Below are 21,947 nucleotides of genomic sequence, written 5' to 3'. Positions count from 1 at the left end.
AAGTTGTTACTGGAGCCGGTAGATATCTACAACGTAAATGCCACCACCCACCTTGAGGTATGAGTTCTAAGGTATCAATATAGTTACAACAGCTGCCCTACCCTTAAAACCAAAATGCATTACTGCTTCCCGGCAGACAATAGGCGGGGAGGTGGTACCTACCCGTGCGGTACCTGCCCGCGGGATTCGAACACCGGTGCATCGCTAGATACGAATGCGCCGGACGTCTTATCCTTTAGGCCACCACGACTCCACTCCACTATCTTTGTCATGACTTTTTTAGCTTTGAGAAGTTCTCTGGGTAGGCTTGACAACACAATTGAAACTTCGACCTGGTGTCTCAAGAAGGGTAACGGTATTCAAATTGTTTCCAGTAATAAGTATACATCAAGCACGCTGTGCGCTAGTCTGTCTTATCTACAACATTTTTTAAAGGTAATAAAACAATAGCATCTGTGATTTACATTATTTTATTAAAAATATTTATTCAAAGACAAACACAAAATGAATCAGTTTTATTGGTTATAGAATATGATTAGAGGTCGGTCTTAGATACTTTATCGCTTACAGGTTTTTCCAAGCGAGACACATATAGGTGGTGACAGTACAAAGTCATTTCGCGTCCTTTCGCGTCCGCCCATGAGCACTCGTCACTGCAACATCTGTCTAGCCAGTGTCCAAAGCGGCAACCATACGAAAAATTATTGAACAATGAGGCCACAAAAGGAAAGATAGTTTGTCTATGGTTCCACTACGAATTTACTTATCCAAAATCGGATATCGCAAAACACAACTTTTAAAGCGTTATCATTTCGTTTATTTTTTCAATTCAGTAGTACTACTAGAGTTTATTTGTTAACATTATGACACTGGACACCTATAAAAAGATCTCAACGTATAAAAACAGCATTTTAACAATCTATAAATTTAGTAGATAATATTTGACACGTATGATATTGTGTGTGAAGCCATTGTCGCCCGAATGTGGCAGGCAGCCTTAATCATAAACTGGTCTCCGCTATAATGTAATTAAATAAATTATATTTTTAATACTGTTACAATGTACTTTGATTACATCGACCGCTGTAATAAGAGCATAAAATTAAAATTTACAGCTTTCTCGGCAATATCTTATTATAATATAATTACTATACCACTGCAGTGCGTATTGTCATTTAAATACAATATTAAGTTAACCAGTGGTTCTTAATATATCTAATAACTGAACCTAATTAATTATTTTTTATAGGTGAAAAGGGGTAGAAATAAACAGAAATCGTATATGATTAGAATTGCATAAAAACGACTATCAATAAAAGGCGCAGAATGATTACATTAGTTTTATTCACTTTTAATATCTATTCAGTAATGGTTAACTACTGTCGTGAGAAATTAGATATTACCGTCACTTTTTTAATATATCACAATATTTTAAATATTTAGCGATATAATAGTAAAATTGAAAACATTAGACGGAACACATTGCTTGTGTAGGTTACACAATACAAGGGACTTTACCGTTTTAAACCACTAATGAGTTTGGTAAACATCGCTTAACAGAATATGTCCTAACTGGGTAGTAAAAATGTTAGTTTTATATTACTCTATATGAGCACATGAATTAAAGTTCCATATCGAGTTAAGAGGTATACCTGGTGTTCACAATAACATAAATACCGGAGCTATGAAACTTGTAGCGGCTAAACTAGGATTTACTGGAACCGACTGAGAATCGAATTCACATGATTAAGTAATCAGGTTTAGGAAGCTCTGTATGAAAGCGATTAATCCAGATTAAACCAGAATGAGTAAATAACGAAGCTTTCGAAATTGAATATTCTTTTTTATGATATGGCTAATGAATGATTAAGAAATGATAGATAAGGAATTTTTAAGTCCACGGTAAAAGCTTGGAAAGTTATTACGTCGCTATATACACCTTAGTGTGTAGCTTAAAAAGAAAGTCACTTTTTCAGAGGCGCAGTGGACAGGATAAGATTTTTTTAAAGAATAGAACCAAATACAGCTATTTATGTATAAAAATCGTTGGTAATGTGTCATCTTAATAAAATCATTCGACAGATTTTTAAGAAGTTTTTTATCCATAGTGGCTGCTTCGTGCAATCTAACTGCGCTATGTGTATTCGTGAAAAATACATTTGGTTGTGTAGTAATAGTATCTTTATAGCATCTTATACATAGTATCTTTCAATACAAATGATAAGCTTTGATATAAAGTATCGAAACTACGATTCTCTACAGCCACGCCATTGCTATGCCAGCTTTTTGGCTGCTTGTCCAACAAAATGTTTTTTATCCATAGTTTTCACGATTTTAATAATACATTCTTTAATTATATATATTATTAATAAAAATAAAATTGAAGAAGTAAATTAATAGAATATACTCTTAAACGAATTTCAGTCTACTCATTGATCACTGTTAAACTTACGAAGGCGATTTATTAAAGGCTTCCTATTTACATTTAGATAAGTGGGCTCACTTATCGTATATTTTGTCTTAAAATTGAGATTTTATAAATGTTGAATGACATAGTACATATCATTCAGCAACGCAACTTATTTTTATTTCATCACAATTTCAAACACTTGTCAAATTAAGTCCCCCTCTGCGAAAACATAAACAGAGATAGTTAATATTTCAATTAGACATATTTTTTTTCTTTTAAGTCTAGTTATATTGCTTCAAGTAATAGTCCTTAGTGGAAATTTAAATTTTCTTCGTTGGCAGACCGCATTTAAAACGTAACTGTGATGTATGTGATCAATGCCATTCACAAACTATGATCGTACTGAACTTCGAACTTGTAATACTTGAATATGGGATGAACGTGACATCACTCAATTCGCGAGATTATTTGCGGCTGGTCTGATTTCGAAAAAATCGGATCCAATTTCGATCAATTTAAACATCGATTTTACACGGACTATTCTTTAAGGAGTTCTTACCACGATTTTCACATTTAAGCACCGTGATACCACCACGGCAGACTGTTTAAATGTGAAAATATAGTAGTAAAGAAAGTCATTAAATGTGAAAATCTTAGGAAGAACTCGTTATACTCATACTTATAATAATGGGTCTAATTTAGATAGTTTAAGACTATTCGTAATCAAATATCAACTTCAAACACTCGGCTACTTTCTTCGGGATGTCAACCAATGATCAAGTCTTATACATAAAAGTTCAATTAACTAATACATAACTACATTTGATATGCAATTATACAAGTCGTGCTAATCAGAGATATTATAACAAGTGGTTATATAAAAACTCATATCACATTATCTTACGTAGATTATATATTATATGATTTGTAAAAGCTTCATTTGAAATACATTCACAACTCCAATGTTACCTTAATAATTTAACTACGTAAAAACACTACGTATGGCACTTTAATAAAACTAAAATTAAATTAAATTCTAAAAAAGGAATTTATATTTTTACAGAGATAGCCATTGCAAGAAAACATTATCTATCACACTACTTGTTTACTGTGTCAATAAATTCAATGTTATTGCTAAGCGTTTTATTTAGGGTATTTTTTATTATTTAGTTTTAATAATACTTAACCTAATGATATTTTAAGAATACAAATTCGTTCAATGATATTCAGACGGACATATCAATTGAATGTTATCAATTCCAATAGATCGTTTAGTAGCAGAATGGATTCGTTTTATGACGTAACCGCTTTTCAAGACAATTATTCAAATCCTAATGCTACTGTGATATATTTACAGTATTTACACTTTTTACAAAAGACTAGGAATATTTTAGATGAATATTAAACAAAAAGACAGAGAGGCCGAAATTACATCATTGCTTCCAATCAGTCAGGCCAGTAAAATCACGAAAATAAAAAATCACTTATCACTTCTCGTCACCACAATGTTCGCGACACTTAACTTCAAAAGTGTAACGTGAGGAAGAACTGCGATACGTGAAAAGTCACTACAATATTAGGAAACTTTTGAATCTACACGTCCGTTTGGCACAGTTCGCCGAAAACCGGCGGAGCGTGATACTACCGGGTCACGGAGTCTACCCGGGGATGGGGCGCGGGTGGTGGATGTGTCGGTGGATGCGACGACTTTGAAACCGTGGTAAGCACTCCTTGCCCATTCCGGAACGACGTCAGACGAGCTAACGTCCTCGTACCATCGTTGTCAAAATTAGGCCTTTCGTACTGATGCTGTGGTCGTTGTCTTTGTGACTGCATTGCTTGCAACTCATCGTAACCTCCATTATGATCATAGGACTCTTCGTCTGATTCAAATTCACCAAAGGCTCGGTACGTTGTTTCAGATTCAGAATTTTTTCTAGAACTTATTCCATATGTTCGTCCTATAAGCGATTGCGTCACATCCGCTTTCGAATTTTTATCCGCCTTCCGCTCTTCTAAGCTTTGATTGTATCTCAACTGTGCTTTTTGTGATTTCTCCATTGAAGGTAGATCGTAGAATTTCAAAACGTTTGGATGTCCTTGAAAATACTTTTCACTGTAAACGTTTCGATTGTAATAGCCACCATTGCTAGCAGGATACAGCTCTTCATCTGCCCCATATCGATTGTCGAAAGTATCGACATTTTTACCACCAGGAGGAAACCAGCCCTGTTAAATTAAAGCCAAATTAAATTTTTCACATTGAAAGACTAAGCTTCAGGAACAATAGGTTCATTTGAACCGACTTCATAAAAACGAAAAAGTTCACATTTTGTCTGTATTTTTTATGTATGTTACCTCAAACCTTTTTTATATGAATGATGAATTTTGATGATTCTTGAAAACTGGTGCTTATTATGTGCTAAATTTTATCAATATCCGACTAGTAGTTGTTATCCTTAATAATGCATATATTATAATTGATTTCGACTAAATTGGCGATATTGTCATTTTAATTTGGATATTTTTTGTCAAAAATTTTGTATTATTACTCAATTGTTACTTACCAATGAACTAACACATTGTCTCGTATTGGCTACTAAAGTCACAGAAGCATAAGCAGCTGGAGAGGTTGCTGTCTTATTTGTATTCCATTCATTGGCTCTAGCGGATGTTACTTCAGCATACTCTGGTAGTTGATGAGTCACTTTATCGTATTCAAAATTAGTCTTTTCTTTACTTTGCGATGTTTGATTTCCGGACAAACAGACGCCCGGTTGATTTTCCATCCAGAGCAACGACTCAGTCTTGGTCACCGTATTTTTGTTGTAACAACTTGTTAACGGGTGCGACAGTGAAACAGCTGCCTTGATATTCATCTGTGTCACTAAGCTCGTTCCGTTAGAATCTAAAATATACAATAACCAAAAATTATGTAAATGCCGTGCAATAGAAATTAATGAATTGTCAATTTCATAATTGGAATTCAAAATACCTCGTTTACTTAGGGCTTAACAAGCATCAACGAAAAGAAAAACGAAGAGAGTTACGAGTAATTGGCTTAACGGTAACTAGATGAGTCAACAAACGAATCTCCTAGAGAAAACAAAGCAGAAAACATTTAAATTTACTGGGTCTTTATTTCTCGGATTTGTATCATTCCTTTGTGCCCCGAATGTGAATGCAAAGTGAAAGAGATCCACTGCGCTCGGGAGAGAGGACTCGTGCTACCTTTCAACTCGAAAGTAATCTAGCGCCCTCCCTTCCCGTCGCATGGCAAAGCCTCCATCAAACAAGCGTCGGCACCCTGCACCACCCCACACACACACCCATGGAATGTTTTTAATTTTGAAATTCACATGCTTATCCACGAAAAAGTTAACATTTTGAGATAAGTTGAATAACTGTTGACTTGTCGTTTACTCTATTACAAAGTATAAATTATATTAACAACTGACATTCTTAACATTTTTATTTTATGAAAAAAAATCGGATTTAATTTGAATTATAATAATTACCCACCATAAATGTTCGGAAGTGCAGACTTTTTGGCGAATATGTTATATTTTCGTACATAAATTATGCCTGCGATCACAATTATTTTGAACAACACAATCGCTCCAATTAAAAAGTAAAACCACGTTTCCATAACAAAGTCACCAGCAACTATAGAAACTTCTCCATTCATCGGATACCTGCGTAATAAATTTGTGTTTATCGATAATTATATATGTGTGTGGATTTAATAAAACATTTTATTTATATCTCGGAATTTGTTTGATTTTAGTTTTCGATAATTACCTTGATAGAAGATCCAATCCAACAGATCGAGAATCAATATTAAAATAAACTTTTTGACTGAATGGCCCTAAACCTATTATAGTTTCGGCTGCGATTTGCACAGAGTAACTGACGCCAGAAGTCAAGTTAGTCATGATTAAGCTAGTCGCTTGATGGACGGTAGTGTTGATTGCCACCATAGACTTATTCGCTGGTACATCCAACCAATTCACAACAACGTTGTAACCAGTGATTATACCATTTTGTAATTGAAGCTCTGGTGGTGACCATTTCAGATGTACTGTTGTCGTGTTCAAAATAAACATTTCTATATTTATTGGCGGACCATCGGGCACTGAAAACGAAGATGTTTAGTACACAACTGTTACAAGGCGTTAATTAATATCAATGAAAACAATTATCAGTTGATTCCTACTAACCATCGTCTAATGTTTGTGCAACCCTTGAGTTTGAGGGTTTTCCTTCAAATTTTTTGTAAAAAGGTATGAGGAAAAACTCGTATTTCGTGTACTTCCTCAACGACGTGATTTCGAACCCCGAGACATCGTTGGAATGTAAAATAGTTTTCATTTCGTATTCGATCGTTATATTATCAAGGGGTCTGAAGTATATAAAAAGCCCTTCCAAGTAGTAAAAATTTAAAATTTCCCACATTAGTTTAATGGTTTTTGAATCTATTGGCGTTGCTTCGATTAGTTCCACAATGTGGTCTGTCAATATATTGTTTCTGTACTCTGTACTGTTAGAAACTCCGGTACCTTCCCACAAAGAGTTCGAATCATCGCCGACGGTAACCGAATCGGAAACCGGACTAGGACCAGACAAGCCATGTGAATTTTCTGTTCTTACAATAAACATGTAGGTGATTCCAGGAATAAGCGATTTCACAACGTAATGAGTTTGATGAACCCGTCTCGCAATAACGACCCATCCTCGAGAATTCCTCGGCGTATTATTCCCTGAGAGGGTTTCTCTTGAAAATACCTCCACTTGATATCCAAGTATGGATGAGGAGCCAATTTTATTATTTTGACTCCAAGATAATGTTACGCTAGTATCTGTAACATTGTGAGTTATAGGTTTTGTCGGCGGACCAGGTAAAGATGATACGTCAGCTGCTCGGAAAAAATGTATATTCGGGTTTATAGGGCTATCGACTAATAAAGCCCCGCTCCACACGTATTTACCGTGACGAGAAGATGCAACACAAGTATAGGTGCCGCTATCGCTTTTATCTAAATCCTTCAATACGAGAGTTCCGTCATTAGTCACATTCCTTCTATGATTTTGTATTAATGCTTCCCCTTCGAAATACCATGCTATGATTGGTTCAGGTGTACAGATCGCTGTGCAGGGGAAAACTGCCATCGATTTTATAGGTAAAGTTTGGTTAGAGGGCCCGTTTGTTATGATTGGCGGTGGGCGGTCATCGTCTGACGTCACGGTTAGTTTCCCCCGGACAAACGAACTGCCGGCATAGTTAACCGCCGAACAAACTATGGTATTTCGACTGTCGTTTTTGTCAGTATCGTTGATTGTAAGTACCGTAACTCCATCGAAGACAGCCGTAGCGTGGTATTTGTCTCTCGACATACCGGGGAAAATTATTGTCCTATTTCCTTCAACACTCCAGAACATTGTAGGTTCAGGACGACCGGTTGCAGTGCATGTAAATCTAGCAACATTACCACTTTCCACGTTGACAGAATTTGGGCTTAAATTTATTGATGGTGGATCTAAAATTAAATAAATTAAAATAATAATAAGAATAACATTAGATACAAAAAAATAAAAACAAAAATAAGAAAAATAACGAGGCTTGAAAATGGTTACCGGCTCTGCAATACCTAACAGTAACGAAACAATCGGTATTGCGACGTTGATCTTCCACCGGCACGTGCGAAGTGACGCGCACACCAGTATCAGACCGACCAATCGTTATGTACTGAAGTTTGAGTTTAGCAAATTATTACTTTCCTTTTTTTAAATTGAAACATGTTATACTTTGTTAAGGAAGCTAGATTTAAGCAAACACAAGTACACAATAATGTAGAATATAAAAAAAACAAGATTAAAAAATTTTTTACTTTATAATTATATACTTTTACAAATGTTTCAAGTTCAGTTCAAACTACAACTTACCGTATACTGTAAGATATCCGCTGGCGCTGACAGCACCAACGGAATTTTCGGCTTCGCACGAGTATTCTCCTTCGTCGGCCAAGATGACATTGTCAAGTCTAAGGCTTCCGTCGTCTAAGACTTTAACGCGACCCAGTGGCATATTGCCTCCTCCAGCTGATCGTCGCCAGAGTACGTCGGGAAGAGGATCTCCACCAACGCGACATTGAAATGTCACGCTACTACCAGTCTGCGCGACAACATCTTCAGGCCCCGTGATCAAGTACGGTTTAACTAGGATACGTAAAATTAAATAATTAAATAAGATTAGAAAAAATATTTTTGCTAATGGTTTGCCAAAATATATCTCACAATGTTACTACTAATTAGACTTCACAGTTTCAAACATATGTGATACTCACTATGTATTTTAAGTGTAGCTATGGCCGATTCCCTGGTACCTGCCGCATTCCTTGCGATACATTGATATCTGCCGGCGTCAGTTTGTCTGGCATCTTGTATTACTAAGTTTCCACCGTCCACCAAATGCATTCTGTATTGAAGTCACAATAATTAATTATGAAACAATTTGTTTATTGTAAACATTGAAATAAAACAATTATTACACTGTCTCGTGATTGATTCTCATCAAAAAACTCATTGAAGAGTTGGGCGGAATTATTCAATGTGAAATCACCATTTAATAAGGGGTCCGTTGAGTCAGAACTATTGAGATTTTACTTGATTGCTTGTTGAGCTCTTCAAAATATCCCCTTTCTTTATAACTTTGATGTACCCTCCCCACGGATGTTAATTATTTTTTTGCTCCACCATACGTAACAACACGCTTCACCGAGATGTAAACTGAAGCTCATAAAAATTCATAGGCCTTGAATGTAGTTAAATAAATTGGCAACAAACCAGCTAATTGACGGCGTTCAGTATTCTATTAAAGAAATCAAAGCAGTGATCCAAATAATGTTACTGCAATAAATGTTAAAAGTCATTAATGAGCGCATCAAATTCAATGTAAAGCGTAATCACACGGAGAACTTTAAAACGGCCACGACAAAGTCACAAGATCATAAAACGAGGTGCGCACAGTCGTTAATACACTACGTGAATTAACAAACATGATTGCTCATCAAATCGTGGAGCGATAAACTTAAACGCCTTACAAGATAATAATATCCAATATCAAACGACTATTTGAGTTGCTCACAAGAATATCGGGTTTCGACCATCCCGCTTAATTTCTAGTATCACTCAAAGATTTCGAATTCACTTCAAACTACATTTTATCCAACAAAGAGTTTACCAAACATACCTACCTATCATGAAACTTTACCTCTAGCCGAGTCTGTTGGTATCATTGGTTCTAAAATTGATTATAATAATCGATAAGCTCTGTTGAAATCTATAATTACCTAGAATCGCCATCAAAGAGCAAAGTTTGACCGTTCTTTTTCCAATACACGTTTGGTTCCGGAGAGCCCCTTGGCGGTAAACATTCAAGAACTACGGTGTCTCCTTGCGCTGACTGCTTTGATTCCGGCTCAAGTCTAAACTCTTCCCGAAGAACTAAATGAAAATAACAAAACAGTATTAAAATGAGTACACAGCCTTGGTAACGAAAAATCATTTAAGAAATTCGTATGCTGAAACTCTTACCGGCAACGTGTAGAGTCGCATTTCTGCTCCTTGCCGTTCCATAGGAATTTGTCGCCTCACACCAGTAAACACCAGCGTCCGAGTGTACTCGTCCATGCGTGGCCCGTAAGAAGAAAAGTCCTCCAGCTGGTAGTATGCTTCTATGAGTATCAGAGACTACCAAAACACCACCTTTGTACCATCTTATAGCCGGAGAGGGAGATCCACCAGCACGACAGTTCAGAGTTGCTGGCTGGTGTCTAGCAACCGTTACGTCCAGTGGTTGTTCAATTATGTAAGGAGCCTCCCCGCTGGTGACGTAGTCATCGCTCATTCCGCCTTCAACAGAACCTGTCAAGAATACGTTACTTTGATATACTTTTTAAAATTTGATCATAGGATCCATGAATTGTTGATCATGGCTGTTTGATCATTCTTCAGAAAACCACAATCTTGCCAATTTCTAGCATGAAGTCATTACATAATGTCCGTTATTATGACGGGGCAGCGATTGAAGTCAGTTAATCTGATAATTAACATAAAAACATCTTCCCTGCTCTGTATTTCCACATAATTTTGACTTAAGTACACATTGCAGTTAGCGTGTCGGGTCGCCCATATAACCGAAAGGCAACATAAGTTTATCACGATCCCGCCTATTGCGATTCCAGGGCCTTTATTTTAATTTACGTAACAAAAGGCTTTTCAGTGCTTCGGCTGACTTTAATAATAGATGGAGTATGTCATTTGCAGCTACTCTAAAGCGTAACACAACAATAATGAGCTATAAACACAGGCTTGCCGAAACATGGACTCCCCCAAGGTTGAGCTGTTGGGAAGTTTGGTACCCTAATATTTTAATGCACACAACGAACGCGCAGATGTTAGTTTTTGACACTTGAATTGATGTATGTCTATTGTTGTGCCTCACTATTATTGTTGCCAAGTAAAAATCGATGATGGAAAAAACTTTTGATTCGGTGTCCGTTTTTAGGCGGATCGGTTGGTTCGCGATTCGATTCCTGAGAGAAGGCTGTATTTTTGGATACAAAATCAATGGGGATTACTCTCTTTGTACTTTGTAATTGTATTTATTTATTCACGTGTCCCGAAGTTCGAATGCGGTACGGTACAAGGGCTAATCTATAATTGAATCTCCATTCGATTTGCTATCGTTCGATTTTTTTCCATTAAGACCCTTTTTGATATTATTAATTTTGGTGACTATTATTTTACTTAATTTTAATTTGTTTAACGTTCTCCTCAATTATGAAATTGCTGTTGTAATGTTTAAATAATAGTTTGAAATCGAAACAGATTTTATTATTTTTCCCAAATAAGCATTACGGATTGAAAATTTCATGCAAGCAAATCAAATTTAATGAATAAGACGCTTCCTATCTTAGTCCTTGTATCGAGTGATGCGATTATGACATTTGGCAAGTTAATTTTTTTGTAAGGAAATCCATATTCTTCATGACGAATAAATAACATCATGTTACAGAAGTGAAAATGATACCCATTATTGATTGTAGAGGGTACGGTGGGTCATCACGGGAATAATTTTTTTAATATATTTTTACGTATATAGGTGATGAAGATCCTGACCCACCTGGTATTAAGTGGTTATCGGAGCCCATTGAAATCACAACTTAAATGGTGTTTCCCGAGCACATGTCTTTCATCAAACGAGGCTTGTGGAGAGTACTTTACGGTAGGCAGCGGCTTGGCTCTGCCTCTGGTGTTGCTGAAGTCCATGGGCTACAGCAAACACTCGCCATTAGGTGGGCCGTATGCTATGGCCCACCAACTTACCGATTTCTGCTGCGAAGTAATCATTGACTCTGATTTAAAGGATGAAAAAACAGTAATACACAAAGGAATTCGACTTCACATTCTCTATATTCACTTAACACCAAGTAAGCTTAATCAAAATCATGTAAAGCAAATTTAGCGAGGAGTCCCAAAAAAAATCTCGAGAAAAAGTTACTAAATGAATGATTCATAGATAGGGACGTTAACTGAGCGAAATATAAAAGCAAGCGGCGTCATGTGCGCTGGCAATACATTAACTGTCAAAGTCATAAAGTCACAGATATCCGCGATAGGGCAACACCGATATCGTCGAGACGTAAATGGATAAAAATAAGATTCTGCAGATTGTGTGGACATAAAATATTGTTTATGCTTTGTCTGGATGAGGTAGTTTATCGCACATAAAATCGGGTTTACTGCTACATAGTCGTGTTTGAAACCGATCGATGCATCGTATGGAATTATTAGTTTTAGAATTCTGATATTTGGACTGAAAGTTCTGACAGTTCCAGTTGTATACAATTTTCAACTAGGCTAGCCTTCGCTCGGTTCGTCCATGTGGACTGAACTTTATATCTCTGGGGCGAAGACTCGTACTCAGCTTTAGGATGACTAGTAGCCTATTTTCTTTTCTAGATTTCAGAGCACATATTTAACACGTAAAATACATTAATACACATATTATAACTATATATTATTATACTAATGTCATCTAGAAGGGGCGTTCCGTGAGACCAAGGGTAGGACAATGCCTGTTTTAGTTAACTATTTAATCTAAACCTTAACATGAGGATCTAAATTCGCATTCTCTTAAGACCACCGGTAGCCGCTTGAAATCAGATGGAGTATGATTTTAATTACGCATCTAGGCGAATTATTAATTAAAGTTTAATAAAAAGAAACTCTTTGATTTTTAATTGCTAGGTACCATAATTTTTTACAATTTATGAATATTATATACCTAATAAGTAATATGTACTAGTAAATAACAGCTTGATGATTTATGCTTACACTAACATTTTGTCTTAATTATTTAGAACGTAATAGATCTACCGACTAAGAGAGGGAATGATTTTTCAACTACACACTAGTAGTTACGCTCTATTGTTAAAAATATATTTGTTAAAAAAATCGCAAGGGTGCCTGGTCCCCTCGCTAATTTATATAATACTAAAGGCACATGTTGACACGCGGCGCTAGAAAAAATAAATAAAAAAAAGTCATGGAGACACGGTTTTCACATTTGAACAGTCGGCCACGCGACCGTCCGCTGCTGTATATTGGAAGTCGTTTGAACAACACTCTTAGTGTTCTTTTTTTGTTGATCTGAAATCGATAGCTATCATATGCTGGTATCTTTTTTGTGTAAATAAAAAATAAACTGAACTAAAAATCGGATAGAAAACACAAAAACCATTCTAAAGCAAGGCTGATGTGTGGTATACGTAACCAGTTTAACTTTATACATAGTTTGATAGGATTTGAATTGTTCAGATGAAAGAAATCGATTACGCAACTTAACAATTCATATTTCACATCAAATTTAACACACTCAACGAACATTTCAAAGGCTCATAGCCATCGAATGCTCACAAATGTCACCCCAAGTAACATGATAGCCGTTTGAACTTGGAATATCTAATTCTAATGGCTGTGATTGGCTCCCTTAGGAGGTAATCATGATTTTTCGAATTTCAAACACGTGTTCAATTTTAGGACCCTAATTGCAATTTGAGATAGAGCCTTTATTGCGCACCAGCGCCGCAGCGTCGTCTAGTTGCGTAATTTGTGCCCTAATTGAGGTAATCACCGTAATCATTTCTGACATGCTTATAAATGAAGTTTCACTATAATATTATTGTATGCTACGGAAGTGCGCGATATAAAGAACATCATTAAATTAGAACGTTGTAAACTATTCTCACATGCACACGTGAAACAGATATTCCGTGAACGAGTGTTCCGAATGACACGAGCAACAAAATTCGAGAAATGTTACGGCTAATGAAATAACACTTATGTTTTACGATGCAAAAAACAATGTTCACATGTGCTAAGAATTAGCCGCTCGGCTTGGACGGAACGACGGATTAGCTTAATATGAGTTTCGTGAGTTACAATGTTTGTCTTGTAACGCGTTCTAATGCACGCGGAGACAAATTGTTTATATAGTGTCATCTTTCATAGGGTCCGACTTACCTGCCTAGGGCGAGGGCAACATCGGTGACACACATTTATTGGAACGGCAAATTATTTAGTTTCGCTCCTTAAAATTACGCTCACCGAATATTCAACATTATCGCGTCGCTTTAAGACGCAAACTTGTGATTTACGATTGAAGTTTGTTCGGTTTAGTATTGTAGCCGTTTCTGTGACAAAGTTTACGGAAATTCGTCGCCGACAGTTGCGACGCGGCGTTTCTCTCTCCAGTTTGTTGTTAGACCCGCGCGTGGGCAGATAAAATAACAAATTGCGATTTTGTCCGGAGAAGACATATTGTACATTAATTTACGATACGGAGTCTCGACTGCCCACTTTCGAATAGAAAATAAACGTTGGCTTGTCAGTTGGAGCCGTGCATTTGAAGTAATCTTCAACAAATGCGCAATTAGTAAAACTCATAATATAGCTTCGTAAAGTGAATGTATGATAGAAGTGAATTAATAGAATAATATTATCACAATTACATTACAATGGAAATTAATTATTCCGAGAATCGTTTTTTTGATTATTTATCCATAAAAAGTTTCTGTTTTTCTGCATTAGACATCTCACTTGATAGTAAGTTACTCGAGCTCATAGGCATTACAAATTGAGTGCCACTATCGATGGCCACCATCTTGATATATGAAGTAAAAATCTTTTTTTGTTGTGGTGTGACTATTCTTTCAACCGGAATGTATGACCTTTTTGTCTAACAAAAAAGGCGCTCTAATAAATTTCGAAATTCGAAATCGGTAGCTGGTTAACTCGCTTTTTTGCGTTCATTATTAAGATAAATATATCTCACAAAGGCTACCTCGAACGAGACAAGTAAAAAACCAGTTCGTTTGCAAAACACTGGCTATCTGATCGTAGCTTTGAGGAAGTCGGTACAAAAAGTGTTTTGCCGATCGCACTTCTCGATAACACAGTTGATAAAGTGACATCTATATAGCAGGATTAAAATTTTCAAAGATACCCGCCGACAATTTTATCGATTTTAAAATGCACGGAAAAACAACGCAATTTACAAACGTAAAAAAAATCTTAATTTTGACTACAGCGTACAAATAAAATCTTGGAAAACGTAAATATATTATACATATGTTTCGTTGTCATTTCATACTATATTTTATTATCATTTTCTTAAACTTTATTTTGTCTTTAAGCTTCGTTATATTCCGTATTAATTTACTTATTTTTTTTAGCTGTTGGCTTATTAATAATGTAAAGTTGTTCGTTGAATTATTTCGCAAAAATCATTATACCGGTTTTGATAAAATTTACATTTCACTCTTACATCTTTTAACTTTAAACGAGCAATTCTTGTATATTAATATATATGTATATAATCTGAATCTCGGAAACGGCTCCAACGATTTTCATAAAATTTTGTATACAGGGGATTTCAGAGGCGATAAATCGATCTAGCTACGATTTATTTATTTTCAGAAAATGTTGTTTTATTCGTGTTTCTCAATAATCAACTCTTCCCGACATCTATTGGCGAATAATAATACTATTTTTCGTAATTGAGGGCAACTAACCGCTTTAAAGACACAACAAGATGGAATTTATAAAAATATGTTTTATAAATTCAACCTAGGTTCGATCGAGTTCTAAAAATATACCTAAATTTATACGTCTGAAATATATAAAAAAACATCTTTACATCTTTATTGCTCTACATTGATCATATAAGTGGTTCTTCAATAAGACAACTAATTAAAAAAAAAATTTTTTACGAGCTGGAGTTCGGGATAGATATAGAAAAATCCTACCGAGGTATATATTGAAGCTGATTTTTTTTATTTTTTTTTTCAAATCGAGTTCCGATTGCATCACCTTACAGTCCGGACGTGTTTTTGCGAGAAACTGTCGCTGCCGTCGCGATCTTGTGTCTTGAGTTTCGCTGCATTGTCGTTGTCGCATCGATCGCGGCATTGTTGCGAATTCTTGACGCACTATCGCTGGCGTCGCGACCTTGTGTCGTAAAAGCAACTCGAACTTGTCGATTGTGCATTCGTAACGACTTCACATTATCATCCACCCATATCATTTATTAAATTTATTTATTTATTCGGCGAGTAAAACAGTCTCTTTCGAGACTAACCCCCCGCTGAGATCACCGCTTGTTGTGGCATTCTCACAACCCAGTGGGGCCCCACCTTCCCAAACTTCCACCCCAATCCTAGCCGACTGCCGTTTTCACGGCAAAGGCACTCCCCCCCCTTGGAGCTGGTAAAGCTCAGGGGGTGAACTCCTACTCAGGGGACTCGCCTTTCGGCGAGTGTGCCTTAAGTCCGGGGGACGCCCCCCCCGGGCAAAAACGAAAAAAATGGAAGAAGAGCTCTTAGGGTTTCTCGGGTTACTTGCCGAGAAGTACCCGGTGCTATCCAACCTCACGGCCGAATTCGCGGCCTACAGGGCCGCCCGCGCGAGTCCCGCCCCGCCCGCGTCCCTCGCCGCGTCATTTCGAGCCGCGCAGTCATGCCCCGCCCCCAAATCCAATTTGAGCGCACGTACGCACGTAGCGACTCAGGAAGCGCCTAGCGCCAACGAAGCGCCTAACGCACCCGCGACGTCATTCTCGCCAATCTCATCCGTCGCGTCGTCCGTAATAATTAACTCAGGTTCAGACTCCGATACCGGATCGGAGATGGACTTCGAGTCCGCGACGAGCCCGCAGCCCGGAACCTCGGATGGGTTCCAAACGGTTAAACGCGGGAAAAAACGTACTCGCGCCGTGGAGTCCCGGAGCTCCACGACAAAACAAACCAAGTCAGCGACTGCCTCCCGTCCGCAGGTAGTCGTGACACCGGAGTCGGACTCCGGCCGCCGCGCAACCCCACCGCCGCGTCCCAAGCCCGCATCCGCGCAAAAAACCGTCGCCCCGCCCCCGCTGATTCTCCAGGAGAAGTCAGCATGGAACCGCGTCTCCCAGGCCCTTCAGGCAAACAAAATAAATTATACCCATGCGCGTAACGTCGCGCATGGGATTCAAATAAAGGTCGCAACGCCGGGCGACCATAGGGCTCTATCCGCGTACCTCCGAAAGGAGAACATAGGTTTCCATACCTATGCTCTTCAGGAGGACCGCGAGCTCCGCGTAGTAATACGCGGAGTTCCGAAGGAACTCGACATAGAGTACGTAAGGGAGGATCTGACCGCTCAGTCCCTCCCGATAGTAAGTGTGCACCGGATGCACAACGGACGCGACAAAAAACCATATAACATGGTTCTAGTCGCTCTAGAACCAACCCCGGAGGCCAAGAAAAAGATCGCATGTCTCGCGACAGTATGTGGCCTATCCGGGGTTACCATTGAAGCCCCCCATAGACGTGGCACTCCCGGACAGTGCCACAGATGCCAACTATATGGCCACTCGGCTCGGAATTGCCACGCGCGCCCCCGCTGCGTGAAGTGTCTCGGCGATCACGCTACGGTAGATTGCTCGCGAGTTAAGGAAACCGCGACCGAACCTCCAAGCTGTGTCCTATGCCTTAAGCAAGGGCACCCCGCGAATTACCGTGGATGTCCTAGGGCTCCGCGGAAACGTCCGACCCACCCAGCCCCCCGTACCGTCGGCCCAAAGACTTCGGTGCCTTCAGCATCGAAACCCGCCTTCGTACCGGCTGCGGTTCCCACCGTCTCGGCGTGGAATAAACCGCTGCCGTATACGAGGTCGGGAACACAAACCGCACCCCAGCCCCCGCTCGCGACACGTCCCGCGCCGCAGCCCCTGCTCGCACCTCCCCCCGCGCCCGCGTACCGTCCCCCGCAACCTTCAGCCGTCAACGACTTCACGCTCGTGCGCGACTTCGTCACGGCGGTCAACTTCGACCGTCTGCGATCGTTCGCAGACGCGATGCGAAGGGCGGTAAACCCCGAACAACGGCTCGCGGCCGCGTTCGAATACATGGACGTTTACGAGTCCGTGGCCCGTACTTTCTAAAATCACCGGTAATCAATGGCGCAAAACGCTAGAGAGAAACCATATTCCCTTACGTTAGCATTCTACAATGCTAACGGACTCGCGCGACAACGCGATCAAATTTACGAATTCCTCCGCGACAATCTTGTAGATATTCTGCTAGTGCAGGAGACCTGCCTGAAGCCCTCGCGTCGTGACCCGAAAGTCGCGAATTACGTCATGGTTAGGAATGACAGACTCACCGCCTCCAAAGGCGGGACTGCCATTTACTATAGGCGGGCCCTGCACGTTGTCCCTCTCGATACCCCCTCGCTCTCACATATCGAGGCGTCAGTGTGCCGTATCTCGCTGACGGGACACCAGCCGATCGTCATCGCATCCGTTTATCTCCCCCCGGACAAGCCCCTTCTGAGCAGTGACATCGAGTCACTGTTCGGCATGGGAGACTCCGTCATCCTGGCAGGCGATTTAAATTGCCACCACACTAGGTGGAACTGCCACAGTTCAAACATAAACGGTAGGCGTCTCGACGCGTATATAGACGACCTTACCTTTGAAGTAGTCGGTCCCCCAACTCCAACATGTTATCCGTATAACATCGCGCTCCGTCCGAGCACTATAGACCTGGCACTGCTGAGGAACGTAACTCTGCGCTTGCGTTCCATCGAAGCAATGTCAGAGCTCGACTCAGACCACCGACCTGTCGTTATGCAGCTCGGTCGCCCCCACAACCCAGTCACAGCTACGAGGACCATGGTGGACTGGAAGAAGCTGGGCAAATGCTTAGCCGATGCCGCTCCACCAATCCTCCCCTGCGGCCCGGATTCAACTCCATCCCCCGAGGACACAGTCGAATCCATAAACATCATCACGGATCACATCTCTTCCGCGATCATAAGATCCTCAAAAGAAGTCGATGTGGAGGATAGCTTCCACCGCATCAGACTGTCCCCCGAACTTAGGAACCTCCTAAGAGTTAGAAACGCGGCAATCCGGGCCTACGATCAACTTCCCACGCACTCAAACCGGATTCGGATGCGTCGTCTACAGCGGGATGTAAAATCTCGCCTAAGCGACGCCCGAAATGAGAATTGGGATAGTTACTTAGAAGGACTCGCGCCCTCTCATCAAGCATACTGGCGACTAGCAAGGACTCTCAAGTCCGAAACTACCGCTACTATGCCTCCTCTCGTACGCCCTTCAGGCCAACCACCGGCTTTCGATGACGATGACAAGGCAGAGTTGCTGGCCGATGCACTGCAAGAGCAGTGCACCACCAGCACTCAATACGCGGACCCCGAACACACCGAGGCAGTCGACAGGGAGGTCGAGCGCAGAGCTTCCCTGCCACCCTCGGACGCGTTACCCCCCATTACCTCTGACGAAGTTAGAGAAGTAATAGACAACCTTCAACCTAAGAAGGCACCCGGCTCCGACGGCATCCGCAACCGCGCGTTAAAACTCTTACCAGTCCAACTGATAACAATGTTGGCTACCATCTTAAATGCCGCTATGACGCACTGCATCTTTCCGGCGGTATGGAAAGAAGCAGACGTTATCGGTATACACAAGCCGGGCAAACCGAATAATGAAACCGCTAGTTACCGACCGATTAGTCTCCTCCCAGCGATAGGCAAAATTTACGAACGGCTCCTTCGGAAACGCCTCTGGGACTTCGTTACCGCGAATAAAATTCTAATAGACGAGCAGTTTGGATTCCGCGCCAAACACTCGTGCGTACAACAAGTGCACCGCCTCACGGAGCACATCTTAATAGGGCTAAATAGGCGTAAACAAATCCCGACCGGCGCCCTCTTCTTCGATGTAGCGAAGGCGTTCGACAAAGTCTGGCACAACGGTTTGATCTACAAACTGTACAACATGGGAGTGCCAGACAGACTCGTGCTCATCATACGAGACTTCTTGTCGAACCGTTCGTTTCGATATCGAGTAGAGGGAACTCGTTCTCGTCCCCGTCATCTGACTGCCGGAGTCCCGCAAGGCTCCGCACTCTACCGTTACTATTTAGTTTGTATATCAACGATATACCCCGGTCTCCGGAGACCCATCTAGCGCTCTTCGCCGATGACACGGCTATCTACTACTCGTGTAGAAAGATGTCGTTGCTTCATCGGCGACTCCAGACCGCAGTAACCACCATGGGACAGTGGTTCCGGAAGTGGCGAATAGACATTAACCCCACGAAAAGCACAGCGGTGCTATTCAAAAGGGGTCGCCCTCCGAATACCACTTCGAGCACCCCACTCCCCAATTGGCGCGTAAACACCTCCGCCGTTAGCCCCATCACTCTCTTTGACCAGCCCATACCGTGGGCCCCGAAGGTCAAATACCTAGGCGTCACCCTCGACAGAGGGATGACATTCCGTCCCCACGTAAAAACGGTACGCGATCGCGCCGCGTTTATACTAGGACGACTCTACCCAATGCTTTGTAGACGAAGCAAACTGTCCCTCCGTAATAAGGTAACCCTCTACAAAACTTGCATACGCCCCGTCATGACGTATGCAAGCGTAGTGTTCGCTCACGCGGCCCGCACCAACTTGAAACCCCTTCAGGTTATACAATCCCGATTCTGCAGGATAGCCGTCGGAGCACCATGGTTCCAGAGGAACGTGGACCTCCACGATGACCTGGAGCTCGACCCCGTCAGTAAGTATCTACAGTCGGCATCGCTGCGCCACTTTGAGAAGGCGGCACGACATAAGAACCCTCTTGTCGTGGCCGCCGGAAACTACATACCCGATCCTGTAGACCGTTTGGTAAACCGTCGACGTCGCCCAAAGCACGTCATCACGGATCCTCCTGATCCATTAACGGTGCTTTTAGGCAATACAAGCACCGGTCACCGTCCTCGCCGAACCCGTCGCTTGCGACGAAGGGCTCGACGAGCGAATTAACCCACAGACACAGCCCACTGAGTTTCTCGCCGGATCTTCTCAGTGGGTCGCGCTTCCGATCCGGTGGTAGATTCTGCGAAGCACTGCTCTTGCTAGGGCGGTGTTAGCAATTCTCCGGTTTGAGCCCCGCGAGCTCACCTACACAAGCTAGGGTACGCTGAAATAGCCTCTCAAGGCTATCAGCATAGGTAGGAAAAAAAAAAAAAAAAAAAAATTATTTTTTTATTGCCTTGATGGGTGGACTAGCTCACAGCCCACCTGGTGTTAAGTGGTTACCGGAGCCCATAGACATCTAAAACGTAAATGCCGTCACCCACCTTGAGATATGAGTTCTGAGATCTCAGTATAGTACAACGGCCGCCCCACTTTTTAAACTGAAACGCATTACTACTTCGCGGCAGAAACAGGTAGGGCGGCGGTACCTACCTCAGTAAACTTACCAGACGTCCTACTGCCGGTAAACAAATTAAAATATAAATAAATAAATAAAATATTCAAACGAATAAAATGTACTCGATAACAATAGTATTTCTTTGTCAAATCATAATTTGTAATTTCCGTTGTCACATTCATGTACCAATACACACAGTTTGATATTCATGCGTAGACGTAAACTTTTATAGAGGTCACAAGCGGTAATATTCATAAAAGTCAAAATTTTAACGTTTTTAGATGGCGGCCATTCTTCAATTGAATACAACACAATGACCCGCTGTAAAATAAGTTAGACCCTTTGTGAGAACGGGAAGATTGAATCTGTTTATTTTTGTCGTATTTCACCTAACCACCGTAGCCGGGCGGATTCCTCTTTTATTAGCATATTCTGTTAGACATGAAAACAGTTTCGAACGCAAATTATATGCTTTTCATTAATTTATTAGTAACGTAACCCCAATTATGAGTACCGTTTATTTTTTTTATTTTTATTGGGTTTGACGGCCGTCTGGTGTAGTGGTAAGTGACATGGTCACTACACCAGGGGGGCGCGGGTTCGAATCCCGCCAAGGGGAGATATTTGTATGATAAATATAAATGTCTTTCCAGGGTTATGGATGTATATTAAATATATGTATGTGTATAATAAAAATCTTACATT

General features: G+C 40.6%; 1 protein-coding gene across 2 annotated transcripts in view; it reads right to left on the bottom strand.

The window, feature by feature from the left end:
* Positions 1-454: 454 nt before the first annotated feature.
* LOC101740786 (protein sax-3) overlaps positions 455-21,947 on the bottom strand; it is an 85,722-nt gene continuing 64,229 nt past the window's right edge. For both annotated transcript variants that reach the window (XM_021349096.3, XM_012691922.4), the window contains 9 exons: positions 10,004-10,333; positions 9,760-9,913; positions 8,755-8,885; positions 8,354-8,626; positions 6,631-7,947; positions 6,212-6,545; positions 5,933-6,105; positions 4,978-5,318; positions 455-4,639 (listed from right to left, as the gene is read on the bottom strand). In XM_021349096.3, the coding sequence (XP_021204771.2) occupies positions 4,052-4,639; positions 4,978-5,318; positions 5,933-6,105; positions 6,212-6,545; positions 6,631-7,947; positions 8,354-8,626; positions 8,755-8,885; positions 9,760-9,913; positions 10,004-10,333 (3,641 nt within the window). In that variant the 3' untranslated portion in view covers positions 455-4,051. The remainder of the gene's footprint in view (positions 4,640-4,977; positions 5,319-5,932; positions 6,106-6,211; positions 6,546-6,630; positions 7,948-8,353; positions 8,627-8,754; positions 8,886-9,759; positions 9,914-10,003; positions 10,334-21,947) is intronic.

The sequence above is a fragment of the Bombyx mori genome, chromosome 13 (genome assembly GCF_030269925.1).
Source record: "Bombyx mori chromosome 13, ASM3026992v2".
NCBI lineage: Eukaryota > Metazoa > Arthropoda > Insecta > Lepidoptera > Bombycidae > Bombyx > Bombyx mori.
This window is presented reverse-complemented; position numbering and strand designations above follow the sequence as displayed.